The sequence below is a fragment of the Gopherus evgoodei genome, chromosome 12, assembly GCF_007399415.2.
Source record: "Gopherus evgoodei ecotype Sinaloan lineage chromosome 12, rGopEvg1_v1.p, whole genome shotgun sequence".
Classification (NCBI taxonomy): Eukaryota; Metazoa; Chordata; order Testudines; family Testudinidae; genus Gopherus; species Gopherus evgoodei.
The window spans coordinates 11,783,657-11,808,622 of NC_044333.1; the positions used below are offsets into that span (position 1 = coordinate 11,783,657).

Below are 24,966 nucleotides of genomic sequence, written 5' to 3' on the forward strand. Positions count from 1 at the left end.
AGAACAGAAATGCTGTACATTCCTACTTAAGCATGACAACGTTTTCTGTTTTGCTTATTTTACTATACAGGGAAAGTATTGTATTTTTGAGATGGTTACTTTCGTAAATATATCCATTGTCTTGTTCTCCACAGACTATGCTGACAGCCATATCAATGAGTGCAATAGCAACAAATGGTGTTGTTCCAGGTAATTGTAATTAGCAGATTCCTCACTTCAGTCAGAATAGCACGTCTATGATCCATTTTGACTCACTTTCCTCACTGTAAATACAACTGTAAACATGTGCAAATCTCTATGCTAACTAGAAGATTGTGGTTTAATAAATGTAGATTTTTTTGTTGCTTTCCATTGAAATTAGATAAGAAGGCCAACTAATGTCCTGACATGTCAAGTGAAGAACTGTATTGTACCTTCTCCAGAACTGCCAACCCTAAGTGTTAAAAAATCATGAGCCAGGCCCTCTCTCCCCGCCTCCCCTCCCGAACCCATCAGATTGGCTTAAAAATTATGAGATTTTCTTTTAAAAATACCTGTTTTTTCTTTCTTTCTTTAAGGTACATTTGGGCCACATTTTCAAACCTTGATCTGCTACCATAAGGGCTAGTAACTATTTTAAACGAAAGCTGAGATTCTCCCCATATCACATGCCTCCCAAATTCAGGTTTTTAAGAAACACAGTGACTTGCTAAAATCATGAGTTGGCAACACATTTTTGAGAAACATGTCTTGTACTGACATATCTGCCATTTCTATGGTCTTACTGCTGTTTTTTGCTTCAGATCCCATCAAGCTGAACCTCATAGCAGATTGAGGGACTGTTATTATTTAACGAGGAAGAAAAGTAGTTTAGTGTATATAAAATGTGAAATCCAGAAACTTAAAATATAGCTCACTCTTCAGAATGTTGATACTAGCTAATCTTTCATTAGACACTAAACAGATTTGCACTGCATGTAACTTAGTTCATCTGTGTTGTAGCCCTTCATTTACCCAGTTTATCTGTGCATATGACTGTTTCTCTTATCTGAAGAGAGTGAGAATATGATTTGTTTTGAGTCTAACAAATTTGTATAGAATGGGAAATTGCAAAATAGAATAAGAATACATTAAATACCATAAGCACTCTGAGGATTTCGGTCACTGCAAATTACTAGCATCCACCTGTGCATTTGTCCCCAAACGTAAAAGATTTAAGTATATTTTGGGGGAGGAAACCTGGACTGAGCCAAGATACAAGCTTGATTTAGTATCCTGTATTTCTGCTGAATGCTGCTTAGACAAATGAGAGCTATATTTGTTTAGTTTGCTGTTGTGTAAACAAAGGTATATCTAGTAAAGATCTGAAAAAAGTTAGATATGCAGTTTATAACTTTGTATGCATGTTCTGGATTTTTTAAAATGTCGAATTCATAAAATAAAAATATTCTGGAAAATACCACCTCCCTTTCCTGTCTTGTAGCTGGTGGCTCCTATTTCATGATCTCAAGGTCCTTAGGTCCAGAGTTTGGTGGAGCTGTGGGACTGTGCTTTTACTTGGGAACAACATTTGCAGGAGCTATGTACATACTTGGTGCCATTGAGATTTTATTGGTGAGTAATAATGCTTATGTGGCAATTCACATGTAGAAACTACTGCAGAATTCCTGCCTCATAGGGATAGAATTATTCTTATTTTGAAGGGGCATAGAGATTGAAGGCTTATATTTTCAAATGTGATTATTGGGTGCCACTTTTATTCTTTTCTAGGGGCCTGACTTTCAGAAAGTGCAGTGTCCACCCTCTGGAAGCCAGGGCCCTTGAAGGTGTGTCATTTTGGGTATCAAAAAACAGAGACTCCCCAAATCACTATTCACGTTTGAAAATGTAGGTTGAAGTGCGACTTATTCCAAGCCACTCAGTGAGTCAGTGGCATAGCTCAGGTTAGTTAATTGTATTTTGGAGGTAAAACTACAAAACTGCCCATATCGATTGACTATTCTGCAGGGTGAAGAATCCTAGCTCAATGTATTTTGCAAATAGAGAATTGATTTACATTGAAATAAATGTTCTGGGTATGCAACACTTATTTAAAACTGAAACATGCAATAAGCGAAGGTATATTTGAAACTCTTGTTGTCTTACTGCAGCCTTTTAGCTAACTTTTTGTTTTCTATTTCAGACATACATTGCACCACAAGCAGCAATTTTTCATTCCACTGGTGCCCATGATACATCTAGTGCTACGCTGAACAACATGCGAGTTTATGGAACCATATTCCTCACCTTTATGGCTGTGGTAGTTTTTGTAGGAGTGAAATATGTTAACAAATTTGCTTCTCTCTTCTTGGCCTGTGTAATAATATCCATATTGTCCATTTATGCTGGTGCTATCAAGTCCATCTTCGATCCCCCTGCATTTCCGTAAGTAATCTTGCTGGCTGGGTATGTCAGCCTGCAAGTCAGAAATATCTTTGGTTGCCATTTAGAAGCACTGATTCAATGGAAGTTATTTTAAAGTTACCCTGCCAATATGGCAGCACTTTCGTGCTATAAAAATTATTTACTTAATGAATGATAAATTTTATATTGCAGTGAGCATAGTTCGATAAACCCATGAAACAAAGCTCTTTAGCCTAAAATAAACACATTGTTAACCTTTACCATCTTTAGCCAGTTCCTCATGGTTTGGGTCTTCTGCACAGGTAGAGGAAGATGGATGGAAGTTGACACTTTTTAACCAGTTCCCCCTCCTACAGAAAGAGAGAACCAGATACTCTAGATGAACCATAAACTCTCCTCACATGGCATCAGTTCATTTGGTGTTGCAAAGTTGCTTTAGTTCTGAGCCAGAGTACCATTGACTTAGTCCTTTTTGTTTTAAGTTCTATGCAGGCTTATGCTGTACAAGGAAATGCACAGCACAGGCAACGGTAGCAGGGGATTATGCAGTGCAGTTAGGGTAGCTTAATCTGACAAATTATTCACTTGACAAAAGTAGCGTAATGCTAAATGAGTAGTTGCAACCCTCTACTGTCCCCCACGATGCATGTAGAGCCCAGTCCGCACCATTGCAGTGAAGAGTGGGAGTTTTACCACTGACTTCAATGGAAGTGGATAAAAAACAAAAACCAAACTCAGATACACATGATCAGGAATAAATTAAAATGCAACGTTTCTCTCTCCCTGTAGCTTTCTCTTATTTAGTGAATGCTTCCCTCTGCTTGTCTACTCATGCTGGCACTATGTGGGGCTGGAAAGGATCTTGAGTCAAGAGGCAGGACCAAATAAACAGAGACCATCCCCTGGCAGATATTTGTCCAATCTGTTATTAAATATCAGTTAGGGGGATTCCACAATCTTCTCTTTAAGCCTATTCCAGAACTAAACTATCTTTATAGTTAGGAAGCTTCTCCTAACATCTAACCTAAATCGTCCTTGTTGGAAACTATTACTTTTTGTTCTACCATCAGTGGACATGGAGAATAATTGATGAAAGTCCTCTTTATAACAGCGCATATCATATGTGAAGACTGTCATCAGGGCCCCCCCCAAGCCTTGTTTTTTTGAGCTTAAACATGGACATTTTTTTAATCCTTGCCTCATAGATCATGCTTTCTAAACCTCCTATCATTTTTGTTGCTCTTCTCTGGACTCTCTCCAATTTGTTCATATCTTTCCTAAAGTATGGCACCCAAAACTGGACACAGTACCCCAATGCCAAATAGATTGGGACAGTTACCTCTGTGTCTTACATATGTTATTCCTGTTAATACACTCCAGAATTATATTAGACTTTTTAGAAACTGTGTTAGATTGTTGGATCATATTCAATTTGTGATCCACCAGGTCCTTTTCAACAGTATTACTGCCTAGCCAGTTATTCCCCCTTTTGTATTTTTGAATTTGATTTTTCCTTGCTAGGTATAGTACTTCACAGGTATCTTTACTGAATTTCAGCATGTTGACTTCAGACCAGTTCTCCAATTTGTCAAGGTCATTTTGAATTCTAGTCTTGTCCTCCAAAGTGCTTGCAACCCTTTCCAGCTTGGTGTCATCTGCAGATTTTATAAGCGTACTTTCCACTCCGTTGTCCAAGTAATTAATGAATATATTGAATAGTACCGGCTCCAGGATGAACCCCTGTGGGACCCTATTATATACACACTCCTCCTTTTCCCCACTGCCCCCTGCCAGTTTGACAGTGAACCATTGATAACTACTGCAAGTACAGTCTTTCAGTCACTCATGCATAAAAGGAGAGCAAAAATGTTGGCTAATATTGTTTTTGTCATGGATTACAACCACAATGAAACGTCCTGAATTTTTCTTCTCTCCACTCCCGACAAATCAGCTGGAGAAACATAGCAGTAACCCCCTATTCACACTGGTGATCTAGGCTTGGTCAGCCTGAACCTCATATGGCCCCATTAGTTTAGTATCTGAGTACTTCACAATCTTTCATGTATTTATCCTTAGAGCACCCCAGTGAGATAGGGAAGTGCTATTGTCCCCATTTTATAGAGAACTGAGGCACAGAGAGACTAAGAGACTTGCCCAAGGACACAAAAGGGAATCTGTGGCAGAGGAGGAAATCGAACCCTGGTCTCACAAATCCAAGGCTTGTGCTCTATAATCCTTTCCCTCCATCTGTTCTGCATCCCCCTCTGCCAGCCCCACATGTAGGCAAAATATCACCAGCTGCAGCCTGGAAGTGGGACACCGAGGGGAAGTGCAGAGAGAACTAATTACATGTTCAGTTTGAATATTAAAACAGAATAACATCAACATATACGTTCCTGGTTCTGCTGCCCAGGAAAGTCTTATATCTGGAACATGTTGTTAGGAAGGAGAACCACTTCAAAATCCCAGTGTATGAAAAGGGAAACATTACACTTTCCAAATAACATCTGGTGCGAGTAACCATCTTTGCTTAGTATGTGGTTCTACATGACTCTCTCATTCCCCTTCCAGGATTTGCATGCTGGGTAACAGGACCCTGACGAGAGATCATTTTGATGTTTGTGCCAAAACAACAATTGTGGGCAATATGACTGTGGCCACCAAGCTCTGGGAACTCTTCTGCCATACTTCTAACTTAACCACTGATAACTGTGACAAATATTTTCTGCTCAACAACCTTACGGAGATAGCAGGTATTCCTGGAGCTGCAAGTGGCATTTTAAAAGGTATGATACAAAAGGCTGTTGGATCAAAGGAAATCCTCTTGTTAAGAGACATGCAGAGCAGTTGAGGTGGATTGAGCTATTCTATGCTAGTAGAGAAAAAGCACCGAAGAAATCTAATTACAGTTAAGAAAACCCTTTTGAAGAAAACTGTTAGAATACTTTAAAGAGTAGATGGTGTTAATCGCTTTTCTAGATAAGAGGCTTCGTCTCAGTTCTACAAAATTGACCGAATGAGACCGATATTTTCAATAGAAACTCAACTACATTAATATTGTAGGGCGAATTAACCTGGGCATCCTATATAATTCTTCAAAACCAGGCTAAAATGTCTGGGTTGGAGAACAGTGGTAGGATGTTACATACTCCGATTTATAACATAGTAGATTCTAGCTGGAAGAAGCATAGAAGTGTGTGCATGAAGGTGATTTATCTGTGTCCTTGCTCTCTACAAACCTACTGCAAAGCTGCAGTATATAATACTACAAAATGCTCACTCTAAAGAAGTACAGGGAACATTTGCTGTGTGCAGGAGATGTGTATATGTTCATAAAGTTCCTATTTAACAAGGAAGATCAGCAGACATACTCACTGCTTATTCCATGCATTATTGAAGCATTAGTTAAATGCAAATCTGTGCAGTCATACTACTTCCACTTCCTAAAGAATAAAATAACTTCCATCCAGATATCTGGTCAGGGTTACCTCTTTAGGTTTTTTCAGTTACTATGTATATGTTATACTTTTTCATCTAAGATGCCTAATTTATGTGGCAATGCTAAACTTGTGTTGCTTTGATTAGAGCAAGTCTGTTTAAGTGGTACGTTAGAATGATATACATCAGTTCATTAACTTTAGAGAATCAAAAAATAAATGTTGCATAAAGCTTTCTAGATAGTTGGTTTGTGAGGTGATAATCCAAACATGTTCGTTGCGTTTGTGAAAAGTTTGCATGAAAGTACAATGGAAACCTTTTCTGTTTTGGAAGTTTTATGTGTCTAGTTTTGTAACTGTAGTAACCCACGAAGTTTCACTCCAGCCTGTTACTGCTTTGAGTAGATCATTAAGAGTTCAGTAAGTTAGGTTTGGGTTAGCCTGTATTTACTATTCTCTTTCTGGGTGGTAACTCCCCTTTCCTGCCCTCTTCCTGCCCCCCAGATAATCTGTGGAGCAATTATATGGAGAAAGGAGAGATACTGGAAAAAGCTGATTATCCATCAGTTGATGTACCGGGGCTGAAAAGCAACCTTCACCTTTATGTGTTTGCGGATATAGCCACTTCCTTCACAGTACTAGTTGGCATCTTCTTCCCTTCAGTGACTGGTGAATACTGGGAAAGGGTTTTGTGGGATTTTTAATTAACTTTATATGATCTTTTGTAGTGTTTCCAAAAACATTTTCTTAAACTGAAATCATGTTTAGGTATCATGGCTGGTTCAAACAGATCAGGAGACCTCAAAGATGCGCAAAAATCTATTCCTGTTGGAACAATTCTGGCTATTGTCACCACGTCACTCGTCTGTATCCTTTAAAAGTAGAATAGAAGTCTAGCATATTGTGACTCAATTGAACTTTTATTATTATTTGTGTTCCTGGTTCATTGCACTGTTTTCAGTTGATATAAATACCACTGCAATTGTCATATGTCAGTAAAAGAACATAAACACTGGTTCAACTGAGAGTATGTAACTTCCTCCCCTCTCTATCACTTTGCTTCCTGGCTGCTGTTACTTGCTCTTTAAGAAAGCTGGCTAGCAGTCAGTGGTATCTTGAGCTGGCAGAATGCAGAGATCCATTAAAAACACTGCCAGCTGGTAAGGTGGGGAAAGACCGTAAATACAGGAATTTCTAGATCACAGTACTTTTTAAAACAAGTAGGTTTTTATTTTGAGTAAAGGAAGGGCAGTGTGTGCTGTCTAAGAATTTGAAAGCGAAATGTGTAAAAGGGAACATCAGAGTAGCCAGAGATGGCAAGCTGTAGTAGCTAGGTTGTTAAATAAGAAATGGAATTGGGGTGGTGACGGAAAGTTGGAATAAAAGGAATCAGTGTAGACTAGACCACTCTAAAATTAGCTGCTGATATCCTGCTAATAAGCTCTTCTGCAAACTACATGTGAACCAGGAAATGAACCTGTCTGCTGACACTTCTGCCAAAATGCAGATCAGGACCGAGCCCTTTGTCATCAAAGGGACATTGTACTCCATGTCATTCTCCTTCTGTCTTCCAGAGAGCTCCCGTGTGGTACTTCTGGAGCTGACCTTTTCATTCCAGAAGTTGTTGTTTGTATGTTGAGGTAACGGGACAGTCTGGTGACCAGCGGTGGCTTAGTAGTCAGGCAGCGGCCTTACAGTTTCTAGTCATTCAGAGGGTGTCCCGGCCAGCAGGCTGCTTTTACAAGGGAGTATGGAGGCAAGGTAGGGCAACCCAGGCCCACTCCACCTGGTCTCCATCCAGGACCTTAGGGGTTTGTCAAAATGTCTAGATTCGTAATTGATCTCCTCAAGTTACATTTTCACTGGGTCACTTCCTGCCAGACTGAAGCTCTTCTGTCTGGGGCATGGTTGCTGGCTTACACTCCACTTGGTCTGTTAACGTCCTGTTCAAAGCAGTCTCCTTTAGGGCTTTCAGCTCCCACTGGGGAGTTTTGAAATGTAAAACTAATTTTATTAAAAACATTGACCATGTCTCTTTAATCCAGTCTTTCTTAAATTTGAATTTTGGAACAACAATTTTATCATATTTGTCTCTTAACTATTAAAGATACATATGTACATTGGGTGGTATTAACAGCTCACTGCCCTGCATACCTCGAGTGATCATGATATCTGATTATATAGAGGATACCACTGTATCATAATCATTTGCACAGGGGTAAACATTGAGCTTTAATGATGTTCAATATAATTGCATTGATTTATCATATCTAAATAAAATTACCTTCCTTAATGTACTCTATACTCAAGATTTCAGCAGTGTGTTACTATTTGGAGCATGCATAGAGGGCGTTGTTCTTAGAGATAAGTAAGTTATGGTGAAATATTTTACCTATAACATGGTGGGGAATATTGTGCCCTGCCTTTGGCCAATGAATGTTTTAGTCTCTGCCTTCACCTCCACACCTCACTAGAGCTGCCTCTTAGGCATATCTGCATTCAAAATGTAAAGGATACTTTGGAAGAATGGGTTCTGCACTTCCATCTGCTTTGTGTGAATGTTCCCTCCAATCTCTAGTAGCGTAGGGTCTTCAGAAGAACATTTTACCCATTTTGCCTTGCATTCTGGGTTGCCTTTTGAGTTCCAAGGGGTACTAGGTTCAAAGATCGATTTCTGACTTTCTAGAAAATCAAAAACCCGCTGACGTTATCTGAACATTGAATTTCCCCTTTGCTCCCTTGTTCTCCCTTTCTGCCTCCTTACTAGACCTGGTGAAATTTTTCCTTGCAAATAAATTATCTGATGAATTCAGCCCTTTTTTCCTCCTGGGAAACTAATTTTTGATTTCTGCAAATGTATTGACTGTTTGTGAGACTTTAATAGTATAGACAGTCTTGGGCCAATGTGATCTTAGCAGATAGTTGTTAAAATGAATAGTTTGCTCTCTGTGACTCATGGGCACTGTGGGCACAAGTTGGAGGATAATATTTTTTATACTTTGATTGAATGGCTAAAACTTTTTAATACAGAATGACTGCTCTTTAAAATAGTGCATGATCATGTCTGCTCACATGTGGTCTTGCTCACGGGTATTTATATGAAGGATTGCTGTTTCCCTTAAATGCTTAAGACCAAAATCTCACTTGTGAATTAAGAATAAAAAGGGGACATGAACATGGTCAAATCCAAGCAACCATTTATAATTAGAAACATGTTGCCACGTTTGACGATCATGTTTCTTACCCTCAGGTTCTTAACCCTGTAAATCAAGTAATGATAGTTATCCTAATGCTGGATTCTACAAACAGCATTTCTGAAAGCTCCCATGAAGATCTTCTCGCAGGGAACTGCTTGTTAATAACGTTTGGCATGAGGCTACAATCTGGTTGAAAAGGTCTATCATCACTGAAGCTTTTTGTATGAGTCTGATATTGGGGATTGTACAACCAATTTCCATACTTAATGGTGGTTATTGCATGCTAAAAGACTTAGGGCAGAAAAACGTAGGTGTCACTGGTTGTTTAAATAAATAGGAGAGCTCGGTTTCAATGTACTAAGGACGGCTTCTCACCAGATGAACAGAAACGAGTGCTTGGCTAACAAGGCAATAGAAGTGTTATAAATAACTTAAGACTGAAGCGAGTTTTCAGATGGCTGTCCATGGAAAATGGGCGCAACCTTCTTTTCACTAGTGGTTAGCTTGCTGTTGGAGGTTGCTTGGGTGATTAATGCAGATTTTTTCCTATATTGCAGTTTTCTCTTCAAGAAGTTGCTGGAAATTTTGGTTTAAATAAAAGCTAACATACTTCTTGTTGGCTTACATTTGAATAAGACAGACTCTCTGTCAAAGTGAAATATAAGACTGGTTAACCTTTCTTTATTCTACAGGTATGGTGATGCAGTGAACAAGAACTTAGTGGTGGGGACGCTTTCTTGGCCCTCACCTTGGGTCATTGTGATAGGTTCATTCTTCTCTACCTGCGGAGCAGGCTTACAGAGCCTCACTGGAGCCCCCCGGCTACTGCAAGCTATAGCCAAGGACAACATTATTCCTTTCCTATGGGTTTGTAAATATTAAATAACGTTCATTGTGCTGCACGCAGCATGCACGAACCCCCATGGCCTAGCCAGTGGGTAAGGTTATGTTCCTGGAGACTGGCAGAAGGAAATTGGAATATGTAGATGTAGTTGGCAGATATCAGAAACCTGACTGCTGAGTTGCAGGCTGGTTATGCAGAAATCAGGCCACTAAACTTCAAGCTCCCAGTCCCTGCTTGCAAGCCTACCAGCTCCACTACTAACCCTGCTTACACTTTGATCTGGTGCTAGGAGGAGTGGAGCAAATGTAACTGCTGAGATTCCTCCAGCCCCTCTCGCTATGGGATATTTGGACCTTGAGAGTCAGGCCTGGTCTACACTGGGGGTGGTGGAGGAATCGATCTAAGTTATGTAACTTCAGCTACGTGAATAATGTAGCTGAAGTCAACGTACTTAGAGCTACTTACCGCGGTGTTTTCACTGTGGTAAGTCGATGGCTGACGCTCTCCCATCAGCTCTGCCTGTGCCTCTCGCCCTGGTGAAGTACCGGAGTCGACAGGAGAGTGCTCGGGAGTCGATTTATCGCATCTAGACTAGATGCGATAAATCAACCCCCGCTGGATCGATCGCTGCCCGTCAATCCATCGGGTAATGGAGACAAGCCCTCACTGGTCATCTCTCACCCTTCTTCGGTGTTTCTGCCCCAGTCAGGTTTCATGTGTTGGAGTGGGAGCCATATCTTCACTTTTTAGTTGCTGTCTACTGGTTGCAGACCACTACTGCCTCTTCTCCGACTAACTTCTTGCTTAATCTTGTCTAAAGCAGGAGAAGGCTTTTCTTCCTAGAAACGGGAAGAAAGGGAGATGGACAAGGATTCCTCACTCTAAAACTAGATTTTAAAGTGAAGGTCTATGTTTAAAATAAAAAAAAAAAGGGAGGTGTGCATTGAAGGGAGGATTTGGATGAATATTTTTCCAAATCACGGAGTCTGACATCAAACTCAATGGACTAGAGATTGGGAGTAGAGGCTAGCTGGACTCCTGTCCTTGTCCTTCAATGGAAGATATGAAAATCCCTCCCCATACTATCTTTGAAGTAGGAAATAGATTTTATTTTAGAATGTTACTGAACATATTTGTAAGCTATGAGTCAAGTGTGATAGTACAAATAAATCATGTTCCTTTTCTTTTTTTTGTTCAGGTTTTTGGCCATGGGAAAGCAAATGGTGAACCAACATGGGCGCTTCTGCTAACAGCATTAATTGCTGAACTCGGAATTCTTATAGCTTCCCTTGACATGGTGGCTCCAATTCTCTCCATGTAAGGAACAAAGTTACTGTTTACAAGATAGATATGGCAGGCTTTTGAAGTCTGTTAACTTATTACCTTTTAGAACCTCTATTTTAAATAAATACAACAGTTACTGGAACAGAAGTTCCATTTATTTAAGGACTACAAATGACCTGACATCCATCTTAGTGAACATGTACATTGTCATGCCTCTGAAATATATCATGAGTGAACATTTTTTCTGACAAAGCTGGATTGGTCTTCCCTATAGAAAACCATATCATGTTTGGTGCTCAGCAGTTGGACAGAAGGAATTTGGTTAGCTTCATTTGTAAAGAGTCTCTGACCTTTACATCTAATTTGTATTAACAGTTTAGGCCTGTCTTTAGTAACAAATTGGAGATATAGCCTCTTGTGGCAAAACAGATACTGTTTTGGTGTTATGTGGGTGACATTCAGACCTTTCCATTATTACAGTTTGTGTCAAAAACTGACGTGCTAAATTGTTCCTTCTCTACAGGTTTTTCTTGATGTGTTACCTCTTTGTCAATCTGGCATGTGCAGTACAAACACTTTTAAGAACTCCAAATTGGCGGCCCCGATTTAAATACTATCATTGGTAAGGAAATTATTCCGTATATTTGGTTTACTCTAGTCTGTATTCTGTGGTCTACTGAGGGGATTTGGAAGACTGTTGTTAACCCTTCATATGAGGGAAGAGCTTTCTAATAGAGGGGATGTTAGTGTGTGTTTTCTGCTGCTGATCACAGGCGTGGAATGTATCTATAGGTGGCTTTTGCAGCTAGCCATGGAGGACCTTACTCAGGCACCTCATTTCTGAAATTGTGTCTTGGGCCACCTTAGGGTGGCTGAGAAGATGGAAAGATTCTGCAGTGCCCTGGGGCTGTCAGGAGGGACTCAGTTAAGGCTGCTTGATTTCTTCCATCCATCTGGTAGTAGTCAGGAATGCAGGAAGAAACTCCTCTGTTTAGTGTGGACCAGAATTGTGGTGATTAATATAGTAATTGTGGCATCCCCACAATAAAGTATATTGCAACAGTGGTGATGGAAGTTATTGTTTGCTTTTTACTGCCATCTCTTCGGGAGAGAGGATACAGAAGGTGAGAAACGTCAAGGGGGAAAGCAACTAAAATAACCAATGGGTTTGTAGCAGGTACTTCAAGCTTTTAGCTTTTTGTCCCCAGGTACTTGGCTAATAACTATTTTTTCCCCTCCCAGGGCTTTATCATTTTTAGGCATGAGTATTTGTCTTGCATTGATGTTCATTTCATCCTGGTATTATGCTCTGGTGGCTATGCTCATTGCTGGCATGATTTACAAGTACATTGAATATCAAGGGTAAGTATTTTCAGAAGGAGAAGGGTAAGGGGAGACTTGGACTTACTTACCATTTATTGGTTCGGCACATGAATTGGCATTGCTTTGTGTCTATGGTATTAGTTTCGTACGTGAGAGTATTTTTGCAACTGCTCTGCGGTGGTGATTCCAGAAAGAATTTATTAGATCAGGACGTGTTTCTTGGGAAAGCATCTGCAAAATGTTTCTTGAAATCTGTGTGATAGCGGAAATTGGGGGCCTATTTTGGGAATCTAGTTCCCTGCTCCACTTTACCCTCCTTGAACTTTGACAACTTCTAGCCAAGGAGGCCTGAATGGGGAACCTTCTCTAAAGCCATTCCTTTTGTCTCATAAATTGGCCAGGCAGTAAGGTTTTTAGAGAGTCTTGTGGGGAGAGAACCAGCACACAATCTCAGCCTGGCTTGGGATGCATGAGATTGTTATTTTCAGTCTCTTAGACTGGTAGTTTGGCTGTATAACTTCATCGTTCACAAATCCAATGGTGAAGCACATGGTGTGGTTCACACATGATGTCCCAGGGAAATCTCAACCACAGACAGGAGTGATTTATAAATTGCAAAGTACTCCACTTAGGAAGGCACAATCAGCTGCACACATATAAAATGGGAAACGACTGCCTAGGAAGGAGTACTGCAGAAAGGGATCTGGGGGTCATAGTGGATCACAAGTTAAATATGAGTCAACAGTGTAACGCTGTTGCAAAAAAAGCAAACACCATTCTGGGATGCATTAGCAGGAGTATTGTAAGCAAGACACGAGAAGGAATTCTTCTGATCTACTCCGCACTGATTAGGCCTCAACTGGAGTATTGTGTCCGGTTCTGGGTGCCACATTCCAGGAAAGATGTGGACAAATTGGAGAAAGTCCAGAGAAGAACAACAAAAATGATTAAAGGTCTAGAAAACATGACCTGTGAGGGAAGATTGAAAAAATTGGGTTTGTTTAGCCTGGAGAAGATAAGACTGAGAGGGGACATGATAACCATTTTCAAGTACATAAAAGTTTGTTAAAAGGAGGAGGGAGAAAAATTGTTCTTCTTAACCTCTGAGGATACGACAAGAAGCAATGGTCTTAAATTGCAGCAAGGGCAGTTTAGATAGGACATTAGGAAAAACTTCCTAACTGTCAGAGTGGCTAAGCACTGGAATAAATTGTCTAGGGAGGTTGTGAAATCTCCATCGTTGGGGATTTTTAAGAGTGGGTTGGACAAACACATATCAGGGATGGTCTAGATAATACTTAGTCCTGCCTTGAGTGCAGGGCACTAGACTAGATAATCTCTCGAGGTCCCTTCCAATTTTATGGTTCTCTGTCTGATGTGTTTGCTTGAAATACATCTTGCAGTTCAGCCCAGTGAGTACATTAGGTTGTGAAGCACATCCGTAAATTTGTTATAAAGTAATTATGACTTCTATGCAAGAGCAAGGAAGTTAAACACTGCTGAAATAATACTACCTAGGTCATTATATATCTCTTTTCATCAGCAGATCTCAAACCATGTATTCACTAAAATATGTGATTCTTTGCAGTGCAGAGAAGGAATGGGGCGACGGTATTCGGGGTCTGTCACTCAGTGCTGCCAGATATGCCTTGCTAAGACTGGAAGAAGGTCCTCCCCACACCAAGAACTGGAGGTAGGCATTTTGGATGTGCAAAATGCAGATTTTGCTGAGCTTCTGGTTGCATGTGCAGGGTTCAAAGTGATGCCCACAATTTACATGTAAATAATTTGCTTGGAACTGGACTGGAGCTTTGCTATCTTAAAATACAAAAGCAGTTTAAGAACTCAATCTTTTAATGGGAGTCAAAGCATGTGAGTAAGTACTGCACACTTAGTGTGAAATGCACGCAGGCCATGTAAGGTATTCCTTGCTACATTAACTACACTGGGGGTGTCCTGCAGAGACAGAGCAGCATCCCGTGTAAGATATCCCATGCTACATTAACTACACTGGGGGTGACCTGCAGAGACAGAGCAGCAGCCCATCTTGTCTGGGATGTGAATGGAGTCTTGATTCAGGCCCTGTGTAGGCTAGTTCAGAAAGTGGAGTTGGGGAATGAGTCACAAGATCTGTGATTCCAGGAATGCAGTGGCCTAATATCCTGCAGTAGTGGCACAGAGGTTGCTGATGTGGCTCCAGCTTTAAAACTGGAATAGTGACCAAGGATTTCTCCCTCTAACCTCTGCACTTCAGCTGCATGCAGCCAGATTACATGGGCAACATGCATTTTGCTCTGAGAGAGCAGAGTTGTACGTGCAGCAGCTGGAAAATAGTAAGACTTAGGGGGCTGAGAAATCCTCATTAACTGAAAGGTAAACTTATACTCTTCCATGACTTTCATCTCTGAAGTGCATAGCTCAGTCTAGCTTGTGTTATGTTGCTAACTAACACTACTGTATGGGGATATTGAGCACTCCTCTATCTATTGAGAGGAGCAGAAGTCTACCTTAAATAATACAAACAAAATCCTATACATCATGGTATTGTGTTACTCATAGCTGAATGTTGGGAAAGAAAATCCAAATGTTGATAATGTCAGACTGAAGTTGCATGTATCTCACATGTCAGAAGAAGGTGAAATTCATTTGTCTATTTGGAATGTAATCTTAATTCCCATGTGTTTGGTACACAGTATCCATACAGACCTAGAAGGTAGTATTATTGCATAAATGTAGTATGCAATGTGTTTTGTATTGGGCAGATCCCTGAAAATGCTAATGCAGATGTCTCTGACTAGTAAAATCCTTTCTTCAAACCCACGTGGAAGAAGACTCTCCAGACAGTATTCCAGATCTGCTTTGTCTAAAGAAATAAAACATCAAGTACTGCCCTTTCAGTACATATGGTGCAGAGATAGTACTTCACTGGTGTGGGTATCAGTGTTAATGCTGAAGCATAATTATGATAACTAGTGAGGCAAACATTTAAAAAAAAGTTTTATAAGAATTACCCGGACTGCTTTTTCTTTTCTTCTAGGCCTCAATTGCTGGTGCTTCTGAAATTAGATGAAGATTTGCACGTGAAGTATCCGAGGTTGTTAACATTTGCTTCTCAGCTGAAAGCTGGCAAAGGTTTGACTATCATAGGGACAGTGATCCAAGGGAATTTCCTGGAGAGTTATGGAGAGGCCCAAGCTGCTGAACAGGTGCGTGCTTTAACTATTGACATATAATAATGATTTTACACAATTGTAGTGAACGTTTATTAAACTTTGTGGAAAGTAAAGCAGGCTCCAGTAAAGCAAAGCTCTTAAACACAAACATACTAGATGCCTGTTGCCCAAAAGTGTTTAAAGACATGCTTAAGTCTGCTGCTGAATTGAGGGGGTCTGAAGATCTAAAAACCACGTCATGGCTGCGGCATTAAGTTCTAGATCGTATGTGTATACATCTCTAGCTCATTTAACAGGACACGTTGTCACCCAAATAAGAGAACTAATGTTTCATGATGTCGACTGATTCACGTAAGGGATGATGTGGTCTGTAATTTTCTGAACTGATCTGGAAACATCACAATAGCTATTCTGAACCCATCCCATTTGCTGTATTTTGCTTATTCGATGTAGCGGTAGAAGACTTATAAAGTCCATTGCACCTTTCCTAATGCTTAATCATTTACATCTGCTTAGTCACAGGATACCATGATATTCCCAGCCCCCCATCCCCCAAGCTGTTCTTGAAGATGTGGGAGACAGTACTTTAAAAATGGAAAGCTAATTCATGTATCTGTGGGATAACCTCTTGCTACGGATGAAATTATTGTTCTGTTTATATCTTGCAGCCTTGTTATAAAGCCTTACAGCATATGAAGCCTTATACTACATATGATTCTCCTGTCCTTCATTACTCAAAATAGGGCAGTAAACTGCCCCTGATGAGTATATGCAGATGACAGCATGAACATGCATAAGAAATATAATAATCAGTTGATATAGAGGACCTGAGTTCATTTTAATGGAGAACTTTTTTCCCTTGCCTGTCTTCCAGACTATTAAGAACATGATTGAAATAGAGAAAGTGAAAGGATTTTGTCAAGTAGTTGTAGCCACCAAGGTTCGAGAAGGAATTGCCCACTTGATACAGTCCTGTGGACTAGGTGGCATGAAACACAACACTGTGGTTTTGGGATGGCCGTATGGCTGGAGACAAAGTGAAGATGCGAGAGCCTGGAAAACTTTTATAGGTTAGTTGTAATATGTGATGTGGTTAGACACGTAGAACCAAGTTCTCTGTACTACTCTACACACATTATACTTTTGATTGAACAGATTTATTCTGCAAGTTCAGCATCGCTTTCCCACTATTTGCATGAATATTAACAAAAAAAGTAAAAAGTAAAATAATGGCACTCATTGACAGGTATATGTGTCTCTATGCCATTTCAAATGGTTTTTAATAAACAATACCATTTTTTCAGTTAAAAAGCCTTTATAGTTGCACAGTTACACAAAAGGAGTAAGTACATGTATTTTACATGAGTGGTGATTTTATGGGTAGGTGGCACTTGCTCACTGAATAGCCTTTTCCACTATAATTTTCTCTTACAGTACTATAGAAAAGTGACTTTCTGCTTTCTTCCTCTTCCCTGCAGATACTGTGCGTTGTACAACTGCTGCCCATCTGGCTCTGTTGGTGCCCAAAAATGTGTCTTTCTATCCTAGCAACCATGAACGTTACAACGAAGGCAACATTGATGTGTGGTGGATTGTGCATGATGGAGGCATGTTGATGTTGCTTCCTTTTCTACTGAAACAGCATAAAGTAAGGATGAAAAGAGCTAGAGAACAAATTCATCTGCCTACCACTATGTATGCGTCAGTGTATGGTGTGGAACAGTGAGCCAACAATAAGTGAAGATCCTCATACTGTTCTCTCAATATGTTTTTTCTTGTATTATATATTTATAAAAAATGTTTTTTGACCCACATGTACATTCTGCTCATGCACAATACATTCTTATATTAGCAGAGTGTATCTTTTCCTACGTGATCATAACAGGAGTGGTCATACAAACTCAGAAATCTTTACCTTTAAAAAAAAATGAAAGGTACTGCATTGAAAAGGCAGAGTCCCTGTAGCTGTGTTTGACCTTTTTTAAAAATATGGAGATATACCTATCTCATAGAACTGGAGGGGACCTTGAAAGGTCATTGAGTCCAGTCTCCTGCCTTCACAGTAGGACCAAGCACTGTCCCTGACAGTTTTTTGCACCAGATCCCTAAATGACCCCCTCAAGGATTGAACTCACAACCCTGGGTTTAGCAGGCCAATGCTCAAACCACTGAGCTATCTTTCCCCCAAAAGACTTGCACAGTCTTCTGTTGATAGCTATGTAAATTTAATAAGAAGTGTACCATAAACGACTCAGCAGACTGCTTATGGATACTATTTTAAAAGTTGTCCCTCTCTCTATCCCATAGTTACCAATGATTGCACCTCTCCTGAGCTGCCTTGCGGTGCTCCATCTCCTGGCCTCCCTTGGAAGAGGCAGCCCATTATTCCAAAGTGTGGTGGTTATTAAAGACAAAGAGGAGGAACCTAGGTCTCCTTAAGTGAAAGGAATCCACTAACCTCTCGGTCATCAGAAGAGATGGTTAAAATAAGAAAATTTAAAATCTTTCAGTAGTGCAGTATCTTTTAAAAATAAGGGAGTATTTATGCCCATTGTGTCCAAAATGTTGTGCTTTTAAAATATAGTGCCCTGGGGATTTTTGGTGACATTTTCCCAGTTTGTTCTCTGCAGGTAACTTGCTGGTCTCTACATCATGGCTTTAGGCTGGATGGGAAAATATTAAGCCTCCTGAAGCCGCTTCAGCTTTGGGTCACTTGATGGGACCAGGAAACTTATCAGCCAATGTAATGGCTATAATTGGTTTTGTCATGACAGGAATGCAAGAAAAAAATTAATCTCACCAAACCTTGGCATATAGCACACCAATGTTAAGTTATTTTTTGTTGAAGTTTAAAAGAATGTAAAGATCATAAAACACCCCAGAAGAATGAAATATGTCAAGATCTTGTGGCAGACTCACCAACAAGCAAACCAGGGTGAATGAATAAGGTTTTATTGAGGTATCTCCTCCCCCCCCCCCCCCCCAAAAAAAAAAAAGTCATGGGTTTTGTCAAGGGAAACATAGCAGTGAAAAATGTGCAGACTCGCTAGTGAGAAACCGAACTGGGATTTTTCTTAAGTTCTAGTTCATAAGATCATTGGACTGGCCTCAAATGGCTTTTCTTTGTTATCTTTAAGCCAAAAGAAAAGCTGGATACAAATTTAGGGCCTGCTTTACATTAATGGCTCATTAACTGTGTTTGTTAAAGTCATGCTTGATAATCATCTCAGTTTGTCAACACAGTGCGTCAGCAGTGCTCCTAAACTATGCTTGATTTCTGTGATGGGCAAGTCAACAATATGGATGTGTTTAAAAAAAATCCATAAGCCCAGTACAATAACTATGTTGGAAAACAAGGGTGCTATATTTATTACAGTTCTGTTCGGTGTAGAAAAGAAGTTGTTGGTTCACGTGTTTTAAGAGCTTGTATTTTCTCCCATAGGTCTGGAGAAAGTGCAAAATGAGAATTTTCACAGTAGCCCAGATGGATGACAACAGCATTCAGATGAAGAAGGACCTGGCTACTTTCCTTTATCAACTACGAATAGAGGCAGAGGTGGAAGTGGTAGAAATGGTAAGGGATTGATCCTATTTCTCCTTAAAGTTTGAATGCTAGTAAGTTGTTTGATTACAAAGAGGAATATTTTTCTTATTTCTGCAGCAAAACAGTGATATTTCAGCTTATACCTACGAGCGGACCCTAATGATGGAGCAGAGATCTCAGATGCTGAGGCAAATGAGACTGACCAAAACCGAAAGGGAAAGAGAGGTATGTCATTCACTATAGAAAAAGCTAAGGTGGATGAATGCAAGCGCTGTTCCTAGTACCATTTCAAATCCTTCATATAGCATAGTAAAACCTTCATCAGTTAATACACAGACACTTCTCACATCTTGAAGAAACCTAACATTCAGTGTAGCCTTTTCAGTTGCTATGTCTGAAAACTAGGTTTATTCCTGTTGGTTAACATCTTGCCTGCACTCATGGAGCCATGCTAGAAACGCTTTGTCTTAGGAAGGAATGTATGGTGGTCACATAAGCTGTAAAAAGCCTTTTGTGCATTTCCCTGAATGATTATGTGATGTCCAGTTAGTTCAGAATACAAGTCTGAGGAGGTTTCTTGAAAGTCCTGAGTTTCCGATACATGCGATATCCTGGGTTTGTCCCAGTTCATGATGCATCTTGTTTTGCTAGTGTGGGTTTATGTCGTGTCTTGGATTCTGGTAGAACAAGGCAACTAATTCACTTGGCCACCAAAGCTCTTCAGTTTGTATTATCCTGTTCCATCTGAGCAGAACAGTTTTCATTAGCGTGGGGTCAGTCTGTGCTGCCAGGTTCCATACTATTTTACGATGTCAAGTTCTCTATTTCTCTGTATAGAGACACTGCCATTGGTCCAAATTCTGGTTAACTCATATGCACCATAATCCTATTTGCTCTTTGTGTTAGTGAACTGCTCTGGCTCCTCTCCTGAACACAGGTGAAGAGTACAATGAAATAAGAGCTATTTAATTGGTGAAAGGGATCCAGAAAAGATAAAATTAACCTGTGAAAGTAGAACTCAACTTGCCATTTAAACACTTCTCAGGCCCAGCTGGTAAAGGACAGACACTCTATAATACGGCTGGAAAGCCTGTACTCGGATGAAGAAGATGAGGGGGAGACAGTACCTGATAAAATTCAGATGACATGGACAAAAGAGAAATGTGACTCTGAAAAACGGAACCGGAACACTGCAGTGGAAAACTTCAGAGAACTGATCAGTATTAAACCGTGAGTCTCATTGGGGCCGACATCTCAGACCTCTTGGGGTTAAAGTTTTGCTGTGCTGCTGTCCATTGTAGTCATCCCTAATGACAGAATAACTTGACTTCCTTTTTAAAAAAATGGTTTAGTACTGCACAAGTCTCTCTTGCATTTAAATGTTTAAGGCTTTAACAGTGGAAAGTCAGCAGTTAGTCACCCTAATGCAGAGCTAAGCTTAAAGGTGGGATGTGGCTATGAATACTAAAAAAAAAAAAATCCCCAAAGTTCTAGAATTGGCCCTTAAATTGTGGCTTCATAAAAGATGGAAGAATTGTTTGTAATCCCTTATGTAATATATGTGTATCTGCCAATAAACTAGTGCTGGATGGTCTCAGATACACATATATTACATAAGGGTTTACAAACAATTCTTCCATCTTTTATTAAGCCACAACTTAAGGACCAATTCTAGAACTTTGGGGATTTTTTTTGTGTGTGTATTCATAGCCACATCCCACTGCTGAGTAACTCCGTGAAAATTCCTGAGTGTTTGAAATTCCTATTCATTGGTTTAGGTAATTCTAGCATAGTTTACTCTTAAAAATCCATAGAAATTCTGTGTTTAAATTTAAATTGATGTACTCTTATCTCCCTTTCATGCTTTCAGAGAGTGGGAAAACCTGTAAGTTTTTTTTGTTAATTGTCTAAAAATGTTTTTCGGTGAAGAGGAGTGGGAAGATCTAGAATTCTCCCTAGATGAAAAGGAATGAATTATTAGCCTACATTTGATACTGAACAATGGGCCTGATCCTGCATGCTTGAAGTTGATGGAAATTTGCCATTGCCTTTAAAGGGTGCGAGATTGGGTCCTTAATTCTTAAGGTGATAGGTCTCTTAGAAATAGCATAAAGCAAAGTCTGCAAGAGTTACCCTGTCTAACCAGGACTGACTCAGGGAAAAACAACCTCAGGTTTGAGCATTTAATTGTGTATTCAAGAATGGCATACTTCTGTTTGGGTGATCAAAGGATGTGTGTTATTGTTGGGGCACAATATCAGATGGTGGGAAAGCCAAAGTTCAGCCTGTTGTACAGAACAGAAATTCGGGACAGTGCTGACTTGAACTTCTCTAGCTCTTTGTAGTTTTTTCACAAGCTTAAATACACAAAGGACACGGTCAAAGTGCTTTTACCATCGTTTGAATGTTTTTACTCTCCATTGTTTGCAATAGTTTGCATAGCAGCTTGAAATGAGATTCTTTTCAGGTCCAGTTCTGTCTGCACATGCCCCCAGTCCTGTCCCCAAAGGAACATTGTTCGTAGTCTCTCCTAGAGTCTGGGTGAACCATTCCTTTCATGCCTACACCATACTAAACGGCATTTTCTCAGCTCTCTGGATAGATGCCAGTTTTAAGAGTCACCTTGAAAATGTGTTTTGTCTCTTTAGATCTCTTCCAAAAGTTGATTACAAAAATAACAATTCCTTCCTCATCTCCCCTAGTTATAGTACAGTGATGTCTTGTCTCTCTTGTCTGTGACCTTTCTGTTTCTGACATGGAAGAGGCAGAGACTGTGCTCACTTTTTCAGTAAAACATATGGCCATAGCATGACATCAAAAGGAAAGTATTCCAAACTGGGCAAGTTGTACACTGTTGTAAATCTTGCTCCTAAATAGTTCTGTGCAGCAGGACTGTTTCTTGGTAAAGTAATGCAAACAAATCACCTCAGTGTATCTGCCACTTCCTGAATGTTTTGGGAAATTTATTCCTTTACAAAATGTCAACAAACATACAATCCAATTAATCATCACAAGATGAAAGCTAAAATTAAACTGACTTCAAAACCAAAAAAGCCTCCAGAAAAGAAATGAGTTCAGTAAGTCCTGTTACCGTAATTTGTAGCATGTAAAATGGGTACTTATCTAAGCCCTTTCCCTGAAAAACATCAATAGTAATAAAGAAATCCTTATCCAAGTTGCAAAGGCTAATTGATTTTCCCTTTAGGTCTGCATCTGTCTGTCTTTTTTTTTTGTTCTCCCTTTTTAGCCCTTATTAGTCACACTAATAGTTAATTTTCTATTAGAAGGAGGCATCTGCCTAAAAATGACTCCCTGACTCTCTAGTTGTTATTCAGCATGGATTGGTGTGCTCTGATCAGATTTTCAGTGTAATAAATCCTGGACGCTTTCTGTGAGGATACGAGTGTTTTGCAGCTCAAAAAACACAAGTGCACTTCTTAGAAATGTGGACTGGTGTTGCTGTCACCAGTTTCTGAGTTATCTGTGAGACATGGAGTTCTCCGAGTTAGGATTTCTTCTGTACTTTAGTATGTTGAGTGGGGGATTTTTGGTCAATGTGGCCTGGACTATTGTTTTGCCATGTGCCCTGAGAAAGAGGTCGCATATAGTTATGCTGCCTAAGGACCAGACTGTGATTCAGAGGAAGTAAACTGTGCTGGGCTTACACTCAGCACAATGTACCACATCTGGCATGCTGGCTGTGCTGACCGGTGCAAGGGAGCAGTAATGGCTCGGCTCTCCTTTCTGTACTGAAACTCGAGACATGAGTGGCCCATGCAACAGAGGAAGGGGACAGTGCCTTATTCCCCTTGTGCGAATGCATAGGGCTAGTGATTTATTTCCCGGTGTAGGAGCATAATGCCCTGCTTGAAAGCCCTACTGGTGTGGTGGAACGCTCCTTAGGTTGTTACAAGTTGTTGACGGAGACACTCACTTTAAGAATTCCAGCTCAACTGTGATCTGAGGTCACAGTGGAGGACCTTGGTATTTTCCACTTTTAATATTCGATAACCATCCACTCCAGCCTATGTCTTGTCAGTTTGGGCCTGATCCCAAGCCCCTTGAAGTCAATGAGACTGTTACCATTGTCATCAGTGAGTCAGTAGATGAGACCCTTGGTGCAATAGAGTTTATATTTGTACTGGTGATCTTAAGGTGAATTTTTTATCTCATGCAGTCTGGCAATAGCTGCTTAGGAGAGACCGAGGCCAGCAATGGAATGGGAAATAAGTTAAATGATGCCTTCCAAACACAGATCACAAAAACTAGTGGAATAGTATTAGCTCTAAACACGTGGAGGTACAAATAACTCTGTACTTTTCAAATAAAACCTGGGGGAAAAAGTGTTTGATTAGTTGACTTTTTAAATAGTATTTTGTAGATATGGTCATTATAAGATATTTTTGTAATGATTTTTTCCCAGTTCAGTTTTACAAGTTTTTTTCTAACAGTAAACATGTGATTCTTCAACAGGAACCAGTCAAATGTCAGAAGAATGCACACAGCAGTGAAGTTAAATGAAGTAATTGTAAATAGATCCCATGATGCCAGACTTGTTCTTCTCAACATGCCTGGCCCTCCAAAGAACATAGATGGTGATGAAAACTGTATCCTTTGAAGGAAAGCCAAGATGATACTCAGAAATATGCATCTCCCTAGCTAACCAGGTTCTTATACTTTGGCTATCAAAGATATGTATTTAAACCAAAATAAGTGTAACTTACTGTTGCAGTGGTATGAAAGTAGTAAATCGTCCTGTTGGGATCCTGGTAGGGCGCAGGCGGAACCCCGTCCACTACTAAAGGACCTCCCTCAGCCTAAGGGGATGCTCCACAAAGTCAGGATCTCAATTAATTACGGGGGACAACTAAAGATATAACAAGGACAGGAGTTAGGTCACAGAGAGAAAGTAGTAAATCGTGGTTGTTGAGATACAGTAAATACTTTTAAGGGAAAGTCATGTCTGCCATGCCACTCTCCTGTTTTGTACCCAAGATGCTTTACTAACGTCACCTATCAAAGGGCCTGACCTGTCTTGTCTATACTCCTTTCTTAGTTTCATTTTCTCTGTTGGGCCTACATTCATAAGCTTTGGCAACAGTAAGGAAATTCAGTAGCAGGAGTTTTTCCTCCTACAGAATGAGGCTAAACAATCTGACATTACTTAACGTGGAAATGATGTTTGCTCTTTCAAGGAATAGTAGCTACCTTTTTCTTATTGTACTTTGAAGCAGTTAATAAGAATGAATTCCTTTATACAAAAATCAACAAGGAGACTTGGGGAAAGGGGTTAACGCTTACTGATTGGATTCTAAAGAGGCACTTAGTTTAATTATACTAACAAAAGATCTACTTCTGACATTGTAACTTCAAATCTATCGTCTATTTGTCCCTATATTTGGAAACTTTTATAACAACTGAAATCTAGCCAGTCTGACATTTACAACTGTGAATCTGTAGGAGTGAGTAAGATGCACTTCTAGGGCTGTTCACATTTTCAGAGAGGTTTAGAGCATGTTCCTAGGAGGCAGTATGGACATCCTCCCCGGAAGTGGCTTGGATAATACATGACTTTCGTGGATTCAGGTGTGTTTCTAAAGCAGGGAAAACGTTGAGTTTTTGTGTGACATTAAAATGGCATACTAGCTTTTTTAGCTTCCTATAGCTCAAAGTTTAAGGAATAGATGCAGCATGGGTAGTATCCATGAATCAGATGTCCCTCTGCTTTCTTTACATCCCACTAAAGTTTGGCTTGGATTAAAATCTCATGGTGGACAACTGT

The 24,966-nt window shown here is 40.0% G+C and overlaps 1 protein-coding gene across 7 annotated transcripts in view; it reads left to right on the forward strand.

The window, feature by feature from the left end:
• Positions 1-24,966, forward strand: part of SLC12A4 (solute carrier family 12 member 4) — a 114,648-nt gene that overhangs the window by 76,992 nt on the left and 12,690 nt on the right. For all 7 annotated transcript variants that reach the window (XR_004002838.1, XM_030582052.1, XM_030582051.1 and 4 more), the window contains 19 exons: positions 135-189; positions 1,463-1,593; positions 2,162-2,403; positions 4,954-5,168; positions 6,324-6,488; positions 6,588-6,686; positions 8,130-8,187; positions 9,709-9,883; positions 11,059-11,177; positions 11,668-11,766; positions 12,387-12,506; positions 14,056-14,160; positions 15,505-15,673; positions 16,515-16,710; positions 17,119-17,288; positions 19,083-19,214; positions 19,302-19,409; positions 20,230-20,414; positions 23,658-23,791. Coding sequence is in view for 6 of the 7 variants with exons in the window: in XM_030582052.1 (XP_030437912.1) it covers positions 135-189; positions 1,463-1,593; positions 2,162-2,403; positions 4,954-5,168; positions 6,324-6,488; positions 6,588-6,686; positions 8,130-8,187; positions 9,709-9,883; positions 11,059-11,177; positions 11,668-11,766; positions 12,387-12,506; positions 14,056-14,160; positions 15,505-15,673; positions 16,515-16,710; positions 17,119-17,288; positions 19,083-19,214; positions 19,302-19,409; positions 20,230-20,414; positions 23,658-23,791 (2,677 nt within the window). In the remaining variant the exon portion in view is untranslated. The remainder of the gene's footprint in view (positions 1-134; positions 190-1,462; positions 1,594-2,161; positions 2,404-4,953; positions 5,169-6,323; positions 6,489-6,587; positions 6,687-8,129; positions 8,188-9,708; positions 9,884-11,058; positions 11,178-11,667; positions 11,767-12,386; positions 12,507-14,055; positions 14,161-15,504; positions 15,674-16,514; positions 16,711-17,118; positions 17,289-19,082; positions 19,215-19,301; positions 19,410-20,229; positions 20,415-23,657; positions 23,792-24,966) is intronic.